The 19,038-nt window shown below is 37.8% G+C and overlaps 1 protein-coding gene across 3 annotated transcripts in view; it reads right to left on the reverse strand.

Moving 5' to 3' along the window:
• Positions 1 to 19,038, reverse strand: part of ctnnd2a (catenin (cadherin-associated protein), delta 2a) — a 270,721-nt gene that overhangs the window by 216,881 nt on the left and 34,802 nt on the right. For all 3 annotated transcript variants that reach the window (XM_042214478.1, XM_042214497.1, XM_014339797.2), the window contains one exon: positions 5,888 to 6,018. In XM_042214478.1, coding sequence (XP_042070412.1) covers positions 5,888 to 6,018 — 131 coding nt within the window. The remainder of the gene's footprint in view (positions 1 to 5,887; positions 6,019 to 19,038) is intronic.

Consider the following 19,038-nt stretch of genomic DNA (forward strand, 5'->3'; position numbering starts at 1 on the left):
CAAAGACTGGGAATATGCTATATATAGTTAGTCTACTATCTCATGTTTTCCATTCATTTACTATATGCTATGGAAGTTCAACCATTTGTCTCCACAAAAATGTCAAAGCAAAAAGTAGATCCACATTTTCAAATGGATTGCAGCCATATTAAATGTTCCTTGCATGCATTATTACAGTCTACTATTTTAAGTTAAGAAAAGAAAGAAAAGTAGGAGAATATCCAAAAAATGTAATAAGTACTAAAAGCAATCAGAGCTCTCCATAGCAATAATAACTAAAGGGTAATAAAAGCACCAGGATAATTGCAAAATCAAGGTGAAAGATTGATCTAATTTCACTTTATTTAAACAGCATCCAGCAATCAGCTACAAATCAAAAGTTATGTTCATTTAAGTCTTGTCTTGACTTAAGTCAACCAGCAGGATCTCGGGAATATAGCACACTGGAATATTTAAAACATCCTCCCAGCTCCCATGAGATGTTTTTCTGTGACTGCAGAATCACTTAACATCATTTTAGCCTGTGGCTTTTGTTCTCACTCATTTTGTATTGTGTTTTTCTGGCTATAAGGAATATAAACTCCTTGCCAGCTCATTACACAAAAGACCGTAATCTATCACTGATAGAATGTAATTTGAAAAGATTAAATTGGCTAGATTCTAAACAGACGGAATAGTACAAAGCAGAAAAGATTAATTGGCTACTGGTTGTTTAGAACAGCAAATACAATCAAACTCATTATTGGTGGAATCATTAAATCGGGACATCAATCAAGGATAAGGCAAAACATGATAAACCAGATTATAAATTAACAGGGAAAGTTGCATTTCCAGGGCTTTTTCCAGAAACAGAACAGGACATTAAATCCAGCTAAATGAAAATATGTGGGAAACTGATTTCAGAGCAACTCAGGAATAGGTAATTTGATCTCTGTGGAGCCCTCCTGAGGCAAGTTAAGATATGATGCAACTCGGTGCAAAACATTGAGAGAAACTCAAATGGCTTCAACTGAGGCAGCCAGGGAGCCATCGAATCTAAAAATTTTAACATAAGATAGCCAGCTGACATCCTTCTCAGAATGCAAAAGAAATCTGCATGAAGAACATTTCCTGTTGAGCTTCCTCAATGACGTACATTCAGGTTTTAACAACTTAAATAGGATAACTTAAAAAGGATGATCCCCAAAATGTAGCCCTCTGCTATTCAAATACTGAGTGTGGACTTAATTTGAGAAGGGTGTGACAGTAATAGAACATCGCGAAAAATTGAAAAGAATATTTCAACACTGGACACACATTTTTTAGAGTCAGCTTCATCCTGAAAATACATTAAAACTAATCTGGGGGACTACTGTAAATTTATATGAATGTTCATGGTAAAGGACCCCATGAACAGAAATATGCCTGGGTACTTCACCGTTTTTGGACAGAGAAGTAACCTGGGATAAGAGAGAAGGTCGTATAATAAGAAGATCTTTCATTATATGTAGGTCTCAGGAGGAAAAGTTCACTTATGCTAAAACAGTATCAGGACTACAGGAATACAAGCTTTAATACTGTGTGTCTTAATGAAACCTGAGTGTCTTTAATAAATATTGCAGTGAATCTGCACCCGCAGTGAGTTTGGCTTTTTTAATGTATCTCTGTGGGGAAAGTTGCACTTACTTTTTTTCTGTGATCAACACACATGCGCTTCTAGCAGACCCCCGATGTTTTTAAAAAACAAAAACAAAAAAACTTATAATTAGATGTAGAGCAAAAAGTATACTGTATGTCCTCTAAGTTGAACTCAAGTTAGGTCATGCTAAATCTTTAACTTAATGTGCACTCAAATTGTGACAGGAAGTGCTTTTTCAAGTCTGTGAGCATGTGGAATAAACCTCAAACCAATACTATTAAGAAAATGTTTAGATCCACCTTTAAATTTTATTAAAGCTAGTGATGCATTTTGTTAAACTTGTTGGTTTGAGTTAATGTGGACAAGTATTACAATTGTAATAATGATACTGACAGATGTAAAATGGACAGTGGGAGTCATTTTTGACTGATACATGTTAGGTCCTATATAATTTCTATGGGAATATAAAATTTGGGTCTTTATAGACACAGGGCAGGACACAGTTAGGTAAATACAATGTGAATAAAAAATCCATAATTGTAATTAATTCTCTCATGTGTTGTTTGTATATTTGCTGTTTCGCAGCGAGTGGTAAATGATCTAATTTTTGCTGCCACTTAAGCATCAAATATTTCATTAAGCTACAGGTATCCTGCTATTTAGTGGTATTGTGTTGTGCGTTTAATGCGCTGTTTTGTTTCTTCCGTGTGTAAAGAGGTAGCATTATAATTATATCAGCAACAGCTGTTGTTCTGTGAATATATACTTGAGAAAAATCACATGTTCACCCAGTTAGTTTCCTCTGGCAGCTTTCAGAGCATAAAGAGAACCATTAAATGTTCAGAAGCACCATCGGCTACAACTCAGATCATTGTGTTTCACAAATTTCCAATTTGTGGTGAACTAATTGGAACAGATAGCAGCAAGAAGACCTAACTAAGCATTTGAAAGTCTTTACGCTTACTTAATAGCATGTTATTCAACCTTCCAACTCCTTGCTGGTGTCTCCTAAATGAAACCTAAGCCAGAGTGAGAAACGTGTGTGTAAGGCATGAGGGTGGGTGTGCCATAATGGGAGCAAAACTGGTCAGTTACTGGAGCAAATTACAGGAAAAAATAACTTAGACAAACACAGGCATTGACACAGGCATGTCAACATAAAGCTTCCAAGTTTCCAGTACAGTACATAACTCGTACAGAGCTTTTTATGTAAATGCAATTGAGTAGTTACTGTGAGAACATTCAGCACTATGGAGATATAGTTCACCCCCACAGCTCTGCTAGGAATAAGTGTGAGCAGCTCTGCAGCAGGAGACTGTGTTCCTCTAAGCAGAAAATCTACAGCAAATCCAGCTGCATTAAAAACTGATAGCCAAGTGTTTTGATTATTTTTTGAAGGACTATATTTACTGGCAGTCTAATACAAGCACAAAACCTTCTTTTAGCTTTAAAAGACTACTGTTGGGATTTTCTAAACATTTATTTTTAACGGTACTGCACATGTACTTGCAGAAGTGCAACTTTCAGAGGCACAAAATGTTGGGAGGAGAGTATTTGAATGAATCACATACAAATTATTTAAGGTTTGCAGCGAGCGATTTATTGGCAACTATATCAAATTTAACTCTGAAAATTGTCTTATTTTGTGTATGATGAGACGGTGTGATAATTTCTGCTAGAAGTGTCAACTCATCTGGATTGCCAGAGGGAGATGTTATCAGAACAAGTGTATGATTGGCTTCAGCGGATTGCTCAAGCTGTGAGCACACCAAAACTCTAGGCTCTTCAGTGAGTTCTCCACTATTTAGAGCTCAGCCCTGCATGTTTCTGGTCCTCAGTAACGCTGATATGTTTATGAAACAGAGCAGAACTTAACTTCATGTGAAGCATCAGAGGGAGAGGGAGAATCCCAATACAAGATCCACGCAGAGCTGTGTGATGTTTTGGGTAACACACACAGCCATGTTACTTTTTAAAGTAGTGAATCGGTTTGTAGTGTTTTAGGCTTTTAGTCACAGAGATCCGCCATGGAGTGGTTTCTTTGTGTATTTTGATTTTTCTTCCTCTTATTTCTGATTATTTTAAAGCTCTCTATCTTGCTACTCATGGACCAATCAGAAGTGTGCTGGATTTAAGTCAAAATCTAACAATATGTAAAATTAACTTTAATTAAATACCTGCAGCCCTGCATGTCATGCAGATAAAAATACCAGTGTGCACACCTATGCATGTAGCAAAGCAGCAGTAACTTTATTAACACATGTACAGCTCAGGATCTGACGATGAATGAAGTTTTGTGTTGTTGTTGTTGTTTTGGTTTTTTTTACAAATCCTACAGGACAGCTGTATACCGACAGTTTTCAGTTTTATGCAGTGAGATAGTTTGTTGAAAGCAGCGCTCTTCTGGATTAATCGTGCATTCCAACTGAGCTGTCAGATTTATCCAGCGATCACACACACTTATCCGTACAGAGTCCTCAGCTATTCCTAACAGAAGACTTCGCCTTTATATCAAAACATATCCATTCTCCTTCAGCTGCGTTTCCTTGATCTGAACTGCCATGTTGTTTTTCTGGAGAAAACCTATATTATAATGTATTATTTTGGTAACCAGATTGTCCTCACCCTTGTTATTTATTATTGAAATGAACTGCCTTTGTCTTTGCTTATTAATCTGGGCCCATGTATGAAAAAGGTCTAGGTAAAGAGTTGGATAGTGTAGGTATTTTTTTAATCCATTGCACTTTATCAATGGTGCATTAGCATTTGTGCGTATTAGTGTGATTGCTGAGGTTTCTTTCTAATATTGTAGCATCTTTTTCTGCCTTGAGGCGACTGTTGTTGTGAATTGGCGCTATATAAATAACATTGAATTGAACTGAACTGGATCAGTAAAGATGAATGGATCTGACAAAATCAGGTGTGCTCCAATGAGTCAGCAATGAGAGCACAGAGATAAATGTAGTCAATCCAACTTCTATCTAATGTGCTGCTATGTAGCACTGATTAGAGCTGTTGTCAGATAAAACTTATTGTTTCCTATTCCCTTTCAATGACTGAACAATTCATTTGTAAAACATTTGTTTTCCTCAGGGGAGGAGATTTTAGAAATGTCGCACTGCAGAAATAAGACTTCAACAACGGCTACAAGTCTGTGATTTATCCCTCTTATGGGTAACTTCTACTACATTTGCTCTCCCAATGGGAGGAGGAAGAGCTGGGTTCAAATCTAGTCTGCTGCAGGAATCTGACTAAACACTGCGCGCTTCACTGATTCAGTAATGTGAAAGCACTGAGAGGGTTTCTGGTCTAGGGGAAAACACACACACACACACACACACACACAAATGAATGCCATTTGCAAAGGGAAAAAAAGCTTAAATTGCTATCAGCACTTGTCCTTGACTCGGTAAGGGTAAATGGAATATTTTGTGGTATTAAATTAAGGAGAACTTCAGAGTCAATGCAGATTGGCAAAATGATAAATCTATGGTGTATTGCACTTGCTGATGAGCCAAATCCAAAGGAAACATCATTCCATTACACAATGGAGTAAGTACAATTAGTATGAACATCACTTCACTCAAGAATATCTTTCCATTGTGAAGAGAAACACATATTTTTGTGCCTTATAAGTTGCCTAAAACATAAATAAAGTGCTAAATATATAAATCAAGAGGTGTAAAGATCAATCTGTACAAAGCTACACAACATACGTACATAGCAAATCTCTTGTGTACTTCCTATTCTTGCTTTCTCTCACCTCTTCTTAATCTAACATATCAAAGACTAAAATATATTTGCATTGCACTTATTTCCCCTCATCATCACCTAAACCAAACCTGGAGCTGTTTTGTCTACCATCCCCTACTTATATATTATTTTCTTATATATGATTTTCATGTTTGTTTGTTTTTTTAAACAAAACCATGCAGCATCATTGCCTGCCCTCCTGCAGCAATGCAGTTACCACTCCAGCCCTCCTTCATCAAGTAACGGCCATGATTTTAATGATATTTTCCAGCTCTTGCTCCATAATCTCCATTACTTCCATCCATTAAACTCAACCAATCAATTGTTGCTTTCGTTTAAACATTTTATAACAGTGGGGTGCTGCTATATAACAGCAACAACTTTATGAGCTGCCTTATATTAGAGCTGTTTATTGACAACAAAGTTACAATTTGGCCTTTTTAGCCAAAAGTTTTACATAAAAAAGGCTTATCATAGTTCAGCACATACATTTATGGTATATGGAGGACTTCCTACCTGCTCTTTGACAGAGGCAAGGATAGAGGAGGTTGTCTCTGTCTCAGATCTGTCTCCATTGGAGGATGGCATCACAGGGGGAACCATGGCCCCCTTCTCCTGCTCTGCAGGCTGATCCGGCACTGGCATGGCTAAAATTAACACACATATATAGAAAATGATGTGACAAAACAGTACGAAGAACATCTACATATTCTTTTTTATTTTTAAATGTCTTGATTTTAAGTGTCAAGAAAGTCAACTTTACAACTTTACAAGGGCAATTCATTAAATAAAAAAAATCTATATATTGATTTTCGAAGTGACTTATTTCTTCACATAAAATGTTATTTAGATATTTTTATAGATGTAACACAGCAGAGGAAGAATACAGATTGTGCATTTTGCGATATAACCAAATAAAAAATACAGATTGCAGACAGATTCTTTGGTTTTCCGTTTAGAATTTGTGTACAACTGCTTCTAAAACATTTTGCATTACATTGGAGATTAAGTATTGGAATTTCACGAGCGAGACCACCCCTCCAAACACGCTCCTTCCGGTTGTCATCTATATGGGTTCCCCCAGTTCTGCAAGCTGTTCATTCTCGTTTACGTGCCCCACCCTCCCTCCCTTCTTGTTCTCCATTCTTCAACTTCTTCACTTCTATTTAGTGCATGGGGATCTGCCAGGCCCGGGAGCCGTCGTCAGTCCCCTTCGAGGCCTTCCCCAAACCGCAGCTCATGTCCAAGCATTCACCTTTACCTACTAAAACGCTGTCATACCTAAAATGAGGACATGAGCCCAGCTAGTGAATGAAAGTTTATGAACCACATAACCACAGTGCCATACCTTTTCACTGTTCATTGCTGAAAATAGGTTACTCAGTTTCTGTCTACACTGCTCAAAAATTTAGGATCAGGGATTAGGGAATCCTAATATCACACATCAGATCCTGAGAAACTAAATATTAAAGTAAAACATTTTTATTTATACATACTGTTCAATTTGTTAAAAACAAAGCTATATATGATCATTAGAAACCATTATTATCAACTGTTTGATGGCAGGATTGAAAAATCACTTTAATAAGTAAAAAACTGAAATCACAGGCTGATTCAACTTGTATCCCAGTGTCGATCAGTAATGTTCGTGGCTCTTCATAGACACTTTGGCAATGAGCCCAAGTGTTGTCCTTCAGGGTGAACCCAGAGCTCACTGCAACCATATAAGACAATAAGTCTGATGATCTTATCCTGGTACCTAATAGCAGTCAGGGCACTGTTGGCTATCACACGGAAGTCTATTTGACCCTACAAGTGAATGCCTCCCCACACAATCACTGATCCACCGTCAAACCAGCCATGCTTGTTACAGCATCCCCAGATTCGTTTACGTCCATCACATGTGTTCAGTGTGAAACTTCTCTCATCTGTAAAGAGAATGTGCACCAGTGCTCGACCTCCCAGTTCTGGTGTTCACTGGTGAAAGCCAATCAAGCTGCATGGTGTCCATAGCGAGCACCAATCCCACTAAAGGACATCAGGACCTCTAACCACCTTCATGCAGTGTGTTTCTTGAGATTTTGGTCAGAAAAGTGCACATGAGTAGCTTTCAGGAAGGTAACTTTGCAGGGTTCTGGTAGTGCTTCTGTTCCTCCTCAGACAAAAGAGACGATACCAGTCCTGCTCTTCCACCCTCTTGAGACTATTCTGGAAGACTCTGCAAACAATCTCCTGATGGCACATGCACATGGGTCATCCCAGAGGAGCTGAACTATTTCTGCAACCTCAATGGGCTTCAGGTAACCTCTCACCTGCTACCAGTAATCACGAAAATAGTAAAAGAGCAAAACACGGGAAAAAACAGTCAGGAGAGATAAGGAGTAGGCAACGGTCTGTGGCCACCACCTACAAAACCAATGCAGTTTTGAGGGTTGTCTTGTTATCTCTTCAATGCAACTGTTACCACTTTCATCAAAACAAGTGGAATGGATTCGTAATCATCTTTTGCTATATACAGACTTCAACTATCTATAAAATACTGCTGTTTTCTTCTCTTATAAGAAGATTGGAGAATCTAATTCAGTTAAAACATCACTTTGAACGTGCCAGCCAGTCAATCAGTCAGGGCGCCGATGAGCACAATACTGGAGGACAGACTGGATGTTTGTGGTGAGAGAATAAATACTAAAAGCAGACTTAATTTACAAAAACAAAACATAAAGCAAATAAATCTCAAACAAGTACAAACACAGTGGGATTTGCCACTTCCACTATATTACTTCACAAACACAGGGTCTTGTAGACTGAGTAATGAATGTATTCAACTGGAAAAGACATGCATTGTTCATCAAACAGCACCTTGACAACTAGCTTGACAAAGTTAGCATGAGTCGTGCATGGGTTTTTTGGTTTGTTTGTTTTCAACCAGCATTCATCTTAATCCCAGGAAGTACTAATAGATGCATCAACATCACTTGACGCTTCTAAATGAAGCCATCTATAATATGAAAGCAGTATTTTAACAACAACAACACCTTGCACTATTAACATGCTAATATGTTTTCTGTTCCATGCCCTAATAATTTAGCCTTGTATTTTACCTGAGCAGGAAAACGACAGGTTAAAGACTTCCTGTCATGCATTACTAACACTTTCTGTCACCATTTGTGTGACCACCATTTTCCATGAAAATCAGTGTCACAAAATCCATTTTCATTTCTTGTGCATGATATGAGAAACTTTTCTTTGGTCTGTTCTGCCTGGGCACTAACTGAAAAGAAACATATTCACTTTCTGCGTAAAGCACACAGTACTGCAGGCCAGGGTATACACAATATTGTGCCCAAACACCAGACACACAAATGTGAAAGAAAATTCAGGGACAGCTCAGTTTCAAGCCATACAAGCAAGCAGTAGAAAATCAATATCAAAAATGAAACACAATGAAATCACCTTATTTCTAATTAACTGTAAAGGTTTTAAATCATCAATCAAACATCTGCACATTTTTCCTGTCTGAGCTGAAAGTACATGGCGAGAGAAAGAAAGAGAAAGTGTCTTAGAAATCAGGAAATTGGTTGGGAAGTTTTAGAGTGTTTTAGAGACCATAGGGACAGGATTTTGTCAATACAGAAGCCCAGACTTCAGTAGGAGACTAAATAATGAACTGCCTGAGTGTGGGATTAAATCATGGAGTCTCTTACTTTACAGTTTCCTGCTAGTCTCAGGCATTTAACATTTGATCTGGGGATTTAAATTCATGCCTCTAATTTTAGTTACAGGGTCTGCATGTACATTTCTGCAGCTTGGATTCTGTCATAGATTTTTAAAATGTGTGATATGTTTTTTAGAAGTATTCATCCAAAAGATAGAATGAGACAGACAAAGAGAATTAGAGTCAAGCGCATCGGTTACCTTACAGAGACAGTACCTCAATGAGGATCTAGACAGTGTGCAAAGCAAACTTCCACTCATTCTATTAGCCAGTCAGCTAGCCATCAGACAGACAGCCGGCTAGACAGGGTGGTGTCTGTAAATAAAAGATGCTAGTGAGATGCCCTGCAGATGGTAATTTTCACTCTCACTGACAAATACCACTTCTGTGTCTGGCATCTCCCCTCCTGAGTGGAGATGAGTCACTGGAGTTTGGCTCCTGAGCAACCAGAACCCCAGCAAAGACCATTTTACACGCGCTGGCTGACTGCCGCAATTTCTCTTGAATGCGCCAGCCAAATGTGCAAGTCAGTGGGAAGAGGAAAGCCTCATCTCACCTTCTTTCTGAACTCATATAGATGTTTTTTCTGCTAGTAAACACCTCTAGCAATAAATTGGAGCTCCCAAATAACACAAAAGAATGAATATGTGTCTCATCAATAATTTGACATGTGGCTTCTTGGCCAACAGTTTGTGTGTTTGTGGTCAAGTTTTTGTTCCAAAAGCTATCCAGTTGTGTCTGTAGCAATATACTATAGTTTGAAATCGGCACAATACCCCTTTCTCATGGCAGGAAAATCACAGGTGTGACTAATAACATTAATGATGGTTTTATTCCATTTTGCTGTGCCAATAAGCAGTGCCAATGTGCCAACATGTATAATGCCAGAGGCCTGGCAGAGGCATACTGAAAAGAAATGCAGCTGCTATTAATTACACCTGTTTTTTTTACAAGTAATAATGTCTGCACCCACTGGTTTTGTGCTTTGTAATACTTAGTACTAAGCCCGAATAAATGTACAGCAAAGGCTGATTGATTGTTTTTGCAGACAGAAATGAGTGTTGCCTTGCGGCATTAGCTCATCAGATAATCTCTTTGCAGTTTTTGACATAATATTCCCAATATACAAGAAACTAGCATATACAAACAAGCGCAATTAAATTAAATAGGCAAACACGCTTCTGAGTGACTTTGATAAGTCGTTTCTCATACAGCTGAATGACTGAAGTAACAAAAAAAAACAACAACTCTAAACAGCATACAGCACGGCGCATAACAAAGACATTGCTGTGTACCTGTTATTGCCAGAGAAAGCCAGTAATCATGTATAGAGGCGATAGAGGAGGCACAAACTCTTTGTAATTAGTGTCCAGCAGGTGCTGTCTTTAGAAAATTGCAAAGGTGGCTCGCTGTATATTGGCTGCTGCAGAGATAATCCCAGAACACATTTGCCATCAAATGTCACAATACTCCAGCATCCTATTCTATTCTTTCCAGGTATTGTCGCCAAGCACAGTCGAGCTGCTACTGAATAGATGTGTGACACCCTGCAGGGTGGAATGTAACAGGAACCTCAGCTTAGAGGAGGCCTTTGTAGCTCTGGGGATGAATTTAATTGTAGCGCATTCTGACTGGTTTGAGCTGTGAGCTGTTTCACAAAGAACTCAGAAGGAATGATGGTATGACATTTCATTTGGCTCAGCCCGAGATAAGTAATGGCAAGCTCAGAAAAAGCCTTGTATGGTTGAGGACCCAGCATTTAATAATGATCCTTACAAAACAAAGTGTAAACAAGCTAAAGAAAAACTCAAAAAAAGTGCATCACATTTCATCTCGTCTATAATGTACGGAGCCCCGCAAGGAACATGGGCGGAAAAAAAAATTAAGACAAACTTTTGCGAAATCTCGCAAAAGTTTGTCTTAATTTTTTTTTCTCCCATGTCCCTTGCGGGGCTCCGTAATAATGTACGGTGTGCAAAAAACCAGCTATGGAATTACTCGATGTAAAACCATGATATGCAGCATGCTGGTGCATGCTACTCTCAAATACCCAGGTTACCAAATGCCATTTCACAACTTTTCACCCTGATTCCAAAGTGTCTGCGTGGGTAAATTTCCACTGTTATGTTCACAGACAAAATGTTGGCAAGTGTCTGAAAGTGGTGAATGGGTCCAAAGTGCATGCATCCTTGTTATACCCCTATCTGGTATTTAAAAGGAGAATTTCATATATCTTCTCTTACTCCTGGGGATTTTTTTTCTCTTCCCACTGTTGCCAAGTGTTTTCTCACAGGGGCAATCTAAATGTTGGGTTTCTTTCTTTTTACATTAGAAGATAATGTGTTAAGGGAAATTTGGTGCTATATGAATACAACTGAATTGACCTTGGCCTTTACTGTTTGCTCACAATTTAAAAAAACAAAACAAAACTCCATGCACAAGCAAAAAACACACCCATGCATATATAAAAACAGAGGTGACTCACATTCTATGCTAGAGGATTTTGCAGTTTAGGCACTTCTGAGCGCTGTTCACACCTGCTCTGACCAAACAAAACACACTTTACATGTCCATGCCTACAAAATGACACATAAAGAGACTCACACGTGTACTGTATGAACAAACCTTTCTCTGAGATCCTCCCCTCTATGACTTCACATTAGCTGATGTGTTGTTACATCCACTCTGCTATGCTCTCACTCTGACCTTATTATGTTTCTTTATCCTATTTTCAAACTTTTTTCTCTTTTACCGTTACATTTAAAATTGTGCAAGTTTATCTGACCTGTAAATTGGATCGAGCAGTGTCAATTGCTCCCTGTACAAAATGAAAATACATTTTTCCTTAACACTAATCGATAATGTTAGGAGACCTACAAACCAGTTATTAATGTTTTCAGTGTATCTGAAGCAAAGTAATCACAGTATTTTTCTTTTTTTTCAGCTTTTTGGAAATTGCCTTTCGGCTTCAATCTTACCATTAGCACTGTAAAAAATACAATGAGATCATTTTTGCTAACAATGATGTTTTTCAAATTTCAGAACTTTTTTTTTTTTTTATTAACTTTTTTTCCTTTTTTAGGTTCTATCTCCTGTTAAATCTCCAATTCAGGTCCCAAATAATGCATTTTGAACAGGAAGCCATTATCCCCCTCCGCATGTTTGAGTGGGTGGCTCCCCTAAGGAGCACAATCAAAAGCGTATCTCCTTCTCACATAAAATTACATTGTTGAAATATTTAAAGGGGGTGAAAAGCAATCTGTGTGTGGTGGCTTTTATTTGGTAGAGCTTGAATCCTTCAGCAGATCCAAGCTAAGACATTTAACATCTATATTTCTCGGGGATGACATTGTATATATGCTAATAAAAAGCATTAGAAGTAATAAACTAATGAAGTTAATGCACCATATGGGATTGTGAGAGCTTCAAAATTATATCAGAATATTCCAACAGAATTGGTAACAATGACATTTCTGACCAAAAAGTTCAAAATTTGTAAGCAACTTTTGAACTTTTTTTCCAATGCTTGCAGGCAAGAGCATTTATAAATGTAAGTAAAGAGTTTTTTCCATCCTTATTTTTCAATGTCCTCCTTGTTGACGACACACTACCTAGGTCAGGGGTCAGCAACCTTTAACACCCAAAGAGCCATTTGGACCCGGGTTCCACGTAAAAGACAACACTGGGAGCCGCAAATACTTTTTGACATCTAAAATCAAGATAACACTGTATATATTGTTTTCTACCTTTATGCTTTGTGTGAACAACTAAGGTGTGTTGCTTATGAAATCCATGAAGTGCTACAGAGAAAATTACATTTTATTTATGTAATTAACACATTTTGAACTCTTAAAGAAATATAACAAAAGGAAAGACACCCAGCTGAACTAAAATGATCCATGTAGCAAACAAAAACTGTTATATCTCCTTTGGGCTTTTGGAGCCTGACTTTTAAAAATAATTGGAAAAAAAGCACTATGTTGCTAAAAAATGAAAAATAGATATTTGCAAAATTCTGCCTAAATATGTATTTTACCTGGTTAATGTGTGTGGCGGGGTGTGGTCTGCAGCGCCGCTGCAGGGGGGGCGGATGCACCAGAGCAGCACCCGCAATCACGCCTCGCCGCCTTTACGTCTGTGCTATCTATACTGTTGTGATGGCGTGTGTCGGGCTGTGAGCTGTATGCGTACAGCAAGCGTGTGTGAAAAGTGCTCAATAAAGAGATGGTGAAAAGCATGTTCATGCAAACATCGTCGGGTCTGCCGTGATATGTTTACAATGGGACTTCTGGTCCCGAACCTCGGCGCACAGCATCTGCAAATCGGGGCTTACGAAGTCACTTTCATCTTTACCCAGGACTGTAAGCTGTCATCTGTGAGGCGTGAGTGGTGTTTGTTTTTAAACATAGTTCACGGTGGAGAATAGCTGCTGACATAATGTGGATCCGAAGATCCATAATTGGCCTACCTGGGGTTGATAAATGCACGCGGGTATACCGGCTTCTGCGAGTGTGACGCTTATTTTGAGCAATGAAAAAATAATAGAATATAATTTTATTTTTATATTTCAATATCACAATAATCTTCCAATTTAGAACTACAAGTTAAAAAAGAACGAACATAAATAAAATACACTTCAGCTAAATACTTCTAATTTATTTTCCAAAACCACGCGGAGCCGCATTATAAGGACTAAGGAGCCGCATGCCGCTCGGAGCTGCAGGTTGCCGACCCCTGACCTAGGTGCATGCGGCAGCAGCATAATAGTCAAGTTATAGTGACATAACAATATACTCAATGAGCATAAGTCACATGTAAGTACAAAAGTATCCTGGGTAGTTTTTTCCTTTTAAATTTTAAGTAAAAGTATAACATAACTACTTTAATTTAACAATACCACTAAAGTAAGTTAACTGTGTAACTTTTCATCATTCTCTACAGTATTATCATTTGACAGCGATCACTACTATCACACTTTCTCAAGTTTTGCCCTCACTAAGTAACCTGACCCTTGGAATTAAACATTTCCATGGTAACAGAATCTCCACCAATCAGTTTATTTCAATTTGTAGGAAGATGGACACATGGCTTTTTAAACTTTTTAAAATCATGGTTATAATCTTATGGCTCATAACCAAAATTCTTATGGAATATGTTGGCGATTGTAACTTCCCTCTTTCACTGTATTATTTTATATTTCAACAAAGTAAAAACTGTAAAACCATATGAACAAAACAACCATGAATGAGAAATGCAGTATATCTGTTTTACTTATATCTGTTTTTTCCCCTCATTTTATATAACAGCAATGAAACAATGTCAGTGAAGTTTCAAATTTGCAGCTGTGCCAAATGTAATCCACCAACAAATCTTACATATGTTTCAGCCAAAGTAGTAGTCGTCATTGGTCTCATCAGTGAATGTACCATGTTGCTTGGCAACAACTACAAATGGCATCAAATGCACTTTTATAAGAAATACAACCAGAACACAGAATAGGAGGCTCTAGGGAGGAAGAAGTTATGAAGCAAGCCCGATGTTGCCTGTCAAGTAAAAGATTTCCAGTTTCTTCCCCACACTTAGGAATGCAGCGTATTAATTTAACACTCAGTATCAGCAGATACATAAAGCTAATGTATCTTTTTTTGTGACAGGAACAGATACACTGTGTCCCAGATACACAAAAAATGTGTTTGATTAAGCAAAATATTTTATAAAAATACATTTATTTATTCCCTGTTAGTGTTCTACTATTATATTTAATGTTCTTCTTATATTTAATGCATTTTGTGTGTGTTGCATTTTACTGCTGTAGATGGTGAAAGTTGACCTCATTTTAACTGCTTTATGTGCTATTAGGCAGCACAGCAAGGCCATGTATTCCATCGCATAACAAGCAATTAAAGCTGTCAGACAAATATAGTTAGGTAAAAAGAAGAAAATGTGCCTCTGTATAAGTGCAGTCCGGGTTGCAAAAATGCAAAACCACAATTAGCCTACCTACAGTTTATGGTTAAGTACAGTACTTGAGAAACATAAAACTACTAAAACTAACTCACTTTAATGCTACCTACAGTAGCACACCTTCACCACTTGCTCAAAGTACTTTCTTCTAACATTCCTAGTGTTTGCACTGTCACACCTGCACACAATCACTAATTAACAACCTGGATATAACCTGAAGACCAGCATAATTATGCTAGCACATATTTCTGCTTCACATAACCGTATTGATAATATCACTAACTAATAACAACTGGAACTTACTTCCACGAGACATCTCAGTAAGACCTGTTATCAACACAACAGCTTCACTATTTAAATTTTTTGAAAAATAGCAAAAGCCATTATAGCACAAGAAGCTAGCCATATCTGCTAGCCCTTCCAGGTCGAAACATTTAACAACAAATCATAGGCTACATTCATTTGAGCCCCACGGTGCTCAAATGCAAAACTGACACTACCTCGATCAATAGAACCTGCTGCAGTTTCAGCTAAAGTCAGTAAGTTATTTTTAAGCTTTAAGTTCTTTGGAGCATCTGACTTATGCTAATTACCTACTCAAAACAGCTTGTAAAACAGATGTATTTAATGAGTAACAATCATGGCTTTTAATGAAGGCTATATAGAAATTTAGTCAGTAACAGTAGTAACAGACATTCACTCTATAAATATACACAAATAAAAAAAAACACAAAAAAACAAAAGAAGTCCATGGAAAAAATGACAAGTGCAATATCACTGAGAGATACTTGATAGATCGACACATAGACACTATATATAGATAAATAGTGTCTACCGTACAATCAGAAGAAGATGATTTTACAATCTATATAATGTAATCAATATAGTCTCTATTATAATGAGTCTTTTGCGTAAGTTCAGTAAGCAAGATCTGTATTTACCCACCTGCCTGCTTTCCTAGGTGTTCCGGCTATTCAGTCTATTCTTTACATCACCTCCACTTTCCCCTGCTTTCAAACTGACATCATTACTCCAGTCCAGTCATTTTCTTGCACACCTTCTGTGATCCAATCCAACTTATCTGTTAATCTGTCATTCAGGCATTCATGCAACCCGCCTCCTCCCCATCTTTGCCTCACCATGGACTCTCAGAGCCCCATCCAAGCATCCAACTTCATATTCACCCCCACCGGCGTCTACACCCTGGGGGGTCCTGTCCTGATTCCTATCATTTCTGGGTTTTCTTTCTGCTGCGATGTTTCATCTGGGTCTAATCACCACATAGTTTTTATTCAAATTCTGCATCTCAATAAATCATTTTCATTTTCAAAATGTCATCTCATTTTTGAACTTCCATTCAAAAAGTGGTAACTTTAATGGGGTTTTTTTTTAGGTATAATGATGTAGCAATGCTAGTGGTAAATGATTTCCTAATTAGATATTTGCTATTAGTCATTGAAGAGAAGTATGTATATATATATTAGTAGGTTAAATATTGAATGCACTATTTAGGCAATTTTATTAATGTACACTAATTATACATTAGCTATTTGCATTCATTATTTTTCAAGTGTCACTTCACCTACTCTGCCTCACCATGCATCCATCCATCCATCCATTTTCTACCGCTTATCCGGGGCAGGGTTGCAGGGGCAGCAGCCCTAGCAGAGAAGCCCAGACCTCCATCTCCCCAGCCACCTCCTCCAGCTTATCCAGGGGAACACCAAGGTCCTCACTCTAACATTAAATATGGGATTTATTGACAATCCTCCATTAGCCCGGTCGTCATAGTGTGGGCAAAACACTGCTGGTGGTTTGCTAGAGTCTATTTGAGGCTGAGAAGCTAATAACTCATCAGGGATCCAGGTTTAATAAACTGCTACTTTATTGTGTTATCTATGATATAATAGTAACTTAAAAGGCAAGTTAAAGTAGAAAATTAGGTTACTCTAAAACAGTCCATATTCTGCAAACCTAAAGTAAGCTACAACACAAATGTGAATTTAATTATTTTAAAGGGTTAAAGTTCAGTCTATTCTAAAGTATGCTTCATAAAATTTCCAATTTTAAATTGAGTGCAATAATTGCATCATGAAATTAGCACAAAAAATCATCTTACAGTATCCCTTGGAACAGTTTTTTTCTTGTAAAGACAAAGACATTACTCAGATACAGTGAACACTGCACACCCTCTCTCTCGCCACGATCTGCCTGTAATCATCTCTGTTCGTTACACGTTTAATCTTGGGTGTAACCATCTGATCCATCGATAATTCATGCATGTTCCTGAGATACACAGATATAAGGGATTCACTAGAGTCAGGCTCACTTCAGTTGTTGTTTTTTGTATCGAATTATTCATGTCTGTAAAAAAAAATAAAAAGCAATGCTCAAGATGCTAGAAAATGAGATTTTATTCTTAAGAATAAGTGAGAGTCTGTCTTTTCACGTAAAAGGTAACTTGCCTTGCGGCTGCATTAAACCGTTGAGCAAGGAGGACCTGCCAGCTTTCTGTCTTTTGTCACGGATTACTCCCGAGGCTGTTGTCAAAATCAGATCTTTACCGCTGATGGTTCAGATAGCTGACTTTTATTCTGCTCTCAAGCACAAACCTGCTGTGCTGGATTTGAGATGTGCTATTTGAACCAGTCATTGTGAAACAGTGTCTAAAAAGCAACAAATACATCATAAGTGTAATTTTTTTAAATAAAGAAAAACAGTATTATTTTCCATCACACCATACTCCTGATAGGCGATTCTAAGCCATTCTTTGGTTGCCTGTCACACGTATTTATCTACTGTATTTGGGTATGCACGTATTAGTGTGAACAAAGAGCTGCTGTCAGAAGTAAGTGAATAATAACAATCCTCTTTTGAACTAATTCTTATTCAAAATGCTTTCTTGAGCCCACCCCCTGGAGGTAATAGCTTTAATAAGGAAAATAAACGTTAAAAGAAATCCTGTTGTGTACTGGATACCATCAGTATTCCGTCAGTACTTCCTTTGACATGCTTAAATTAGCCTGAGAGGAGCTAATACGCTGTGTCACATTTCAAAGACAAATGTTTCTAAAGTGGCTCAGTGTAACACGGCCATTCATGCATATTAGGCACAAAGCCATTCTCTGAATATTATTGTTCCTCTGGGGAGTCTCTTGACCCTGCAAGCAATCAAGGATTCAAAGAAAGAAACACACATTTAACCCAACGCACGCACGCACACCCACACAAACACAAACAGGCTCATATGGGCACGCAGCTGTTAATGACGTATTCCACTGGGTCTGTGTTTCATTGCTGTGAACCATGCACGTTTTATTAAAGCTGACTTCTGCCAACCTGTTCATTCTTCTCAGAATTTTTAATACAACTATACGACTATGGGACCTGTAGCTCCGAAACTGTTACTCACAGTCTGAATGTCGAATATGTAAGTTAGACTTGACAGAAATGTCTGACTTTGGGTGGTTTGAATATGTTGTAACTCATTAGCTGTGTGCACCTTGCCAGCATCCTCAACAGCTCAAATAATAATCATCTCTAACATATGGCTAATAATGCTAATGTCATCAGAATGAGCCAAAGCTTGGAAAATGAAGAAAATGAAGAAATAATAATTATAATTTCCATACCCAATTTCCCCAGCCAATCACTCTTGACTTCCAAAGGCTGCTTTGCCTTTCAAAAATCATTCTCATAGTCTAGCACATATAAATGTCTTGGATGATTGATAGCTCTAATTTACCTCCATGTATCGTCTAATATGAAACTCTGAATAATGCATAATTCAGTTAGCAGTGCTCAGAGACGGAGGGAGTGCACGTGACGTTGCAGGCATCAGAGGAATGCACATGCACAAGCTCACACACATATATGCACAGCTCATCACAACTGAGCGTAAACAGTTTTACAGGTTTAAATATGCAGACACTCGTGGCTAAAAATAGGTACAGTATTCTCTTGTAAAGAATATTCTGAACTGAAAACA

The sequence above is a fragment of the Haplochromis burtoni genome, unplaced genomic scaffold (genome assembly GCF_018398535.1).
Source record: "Haplochromis burtoni strain Fernald_Lab_line unplaced genomic scaffold, NCSU_Asbu1 Contig_1, whole genome shotgun sequence".
Classification (NCBI taxonomy): domain Eukaryota; kingdom Metazoa; phylum Chordata; class Actinopteri; order Cichliformes; family Cichlidae; genus Haplochromis; species Haplochromis burtoni.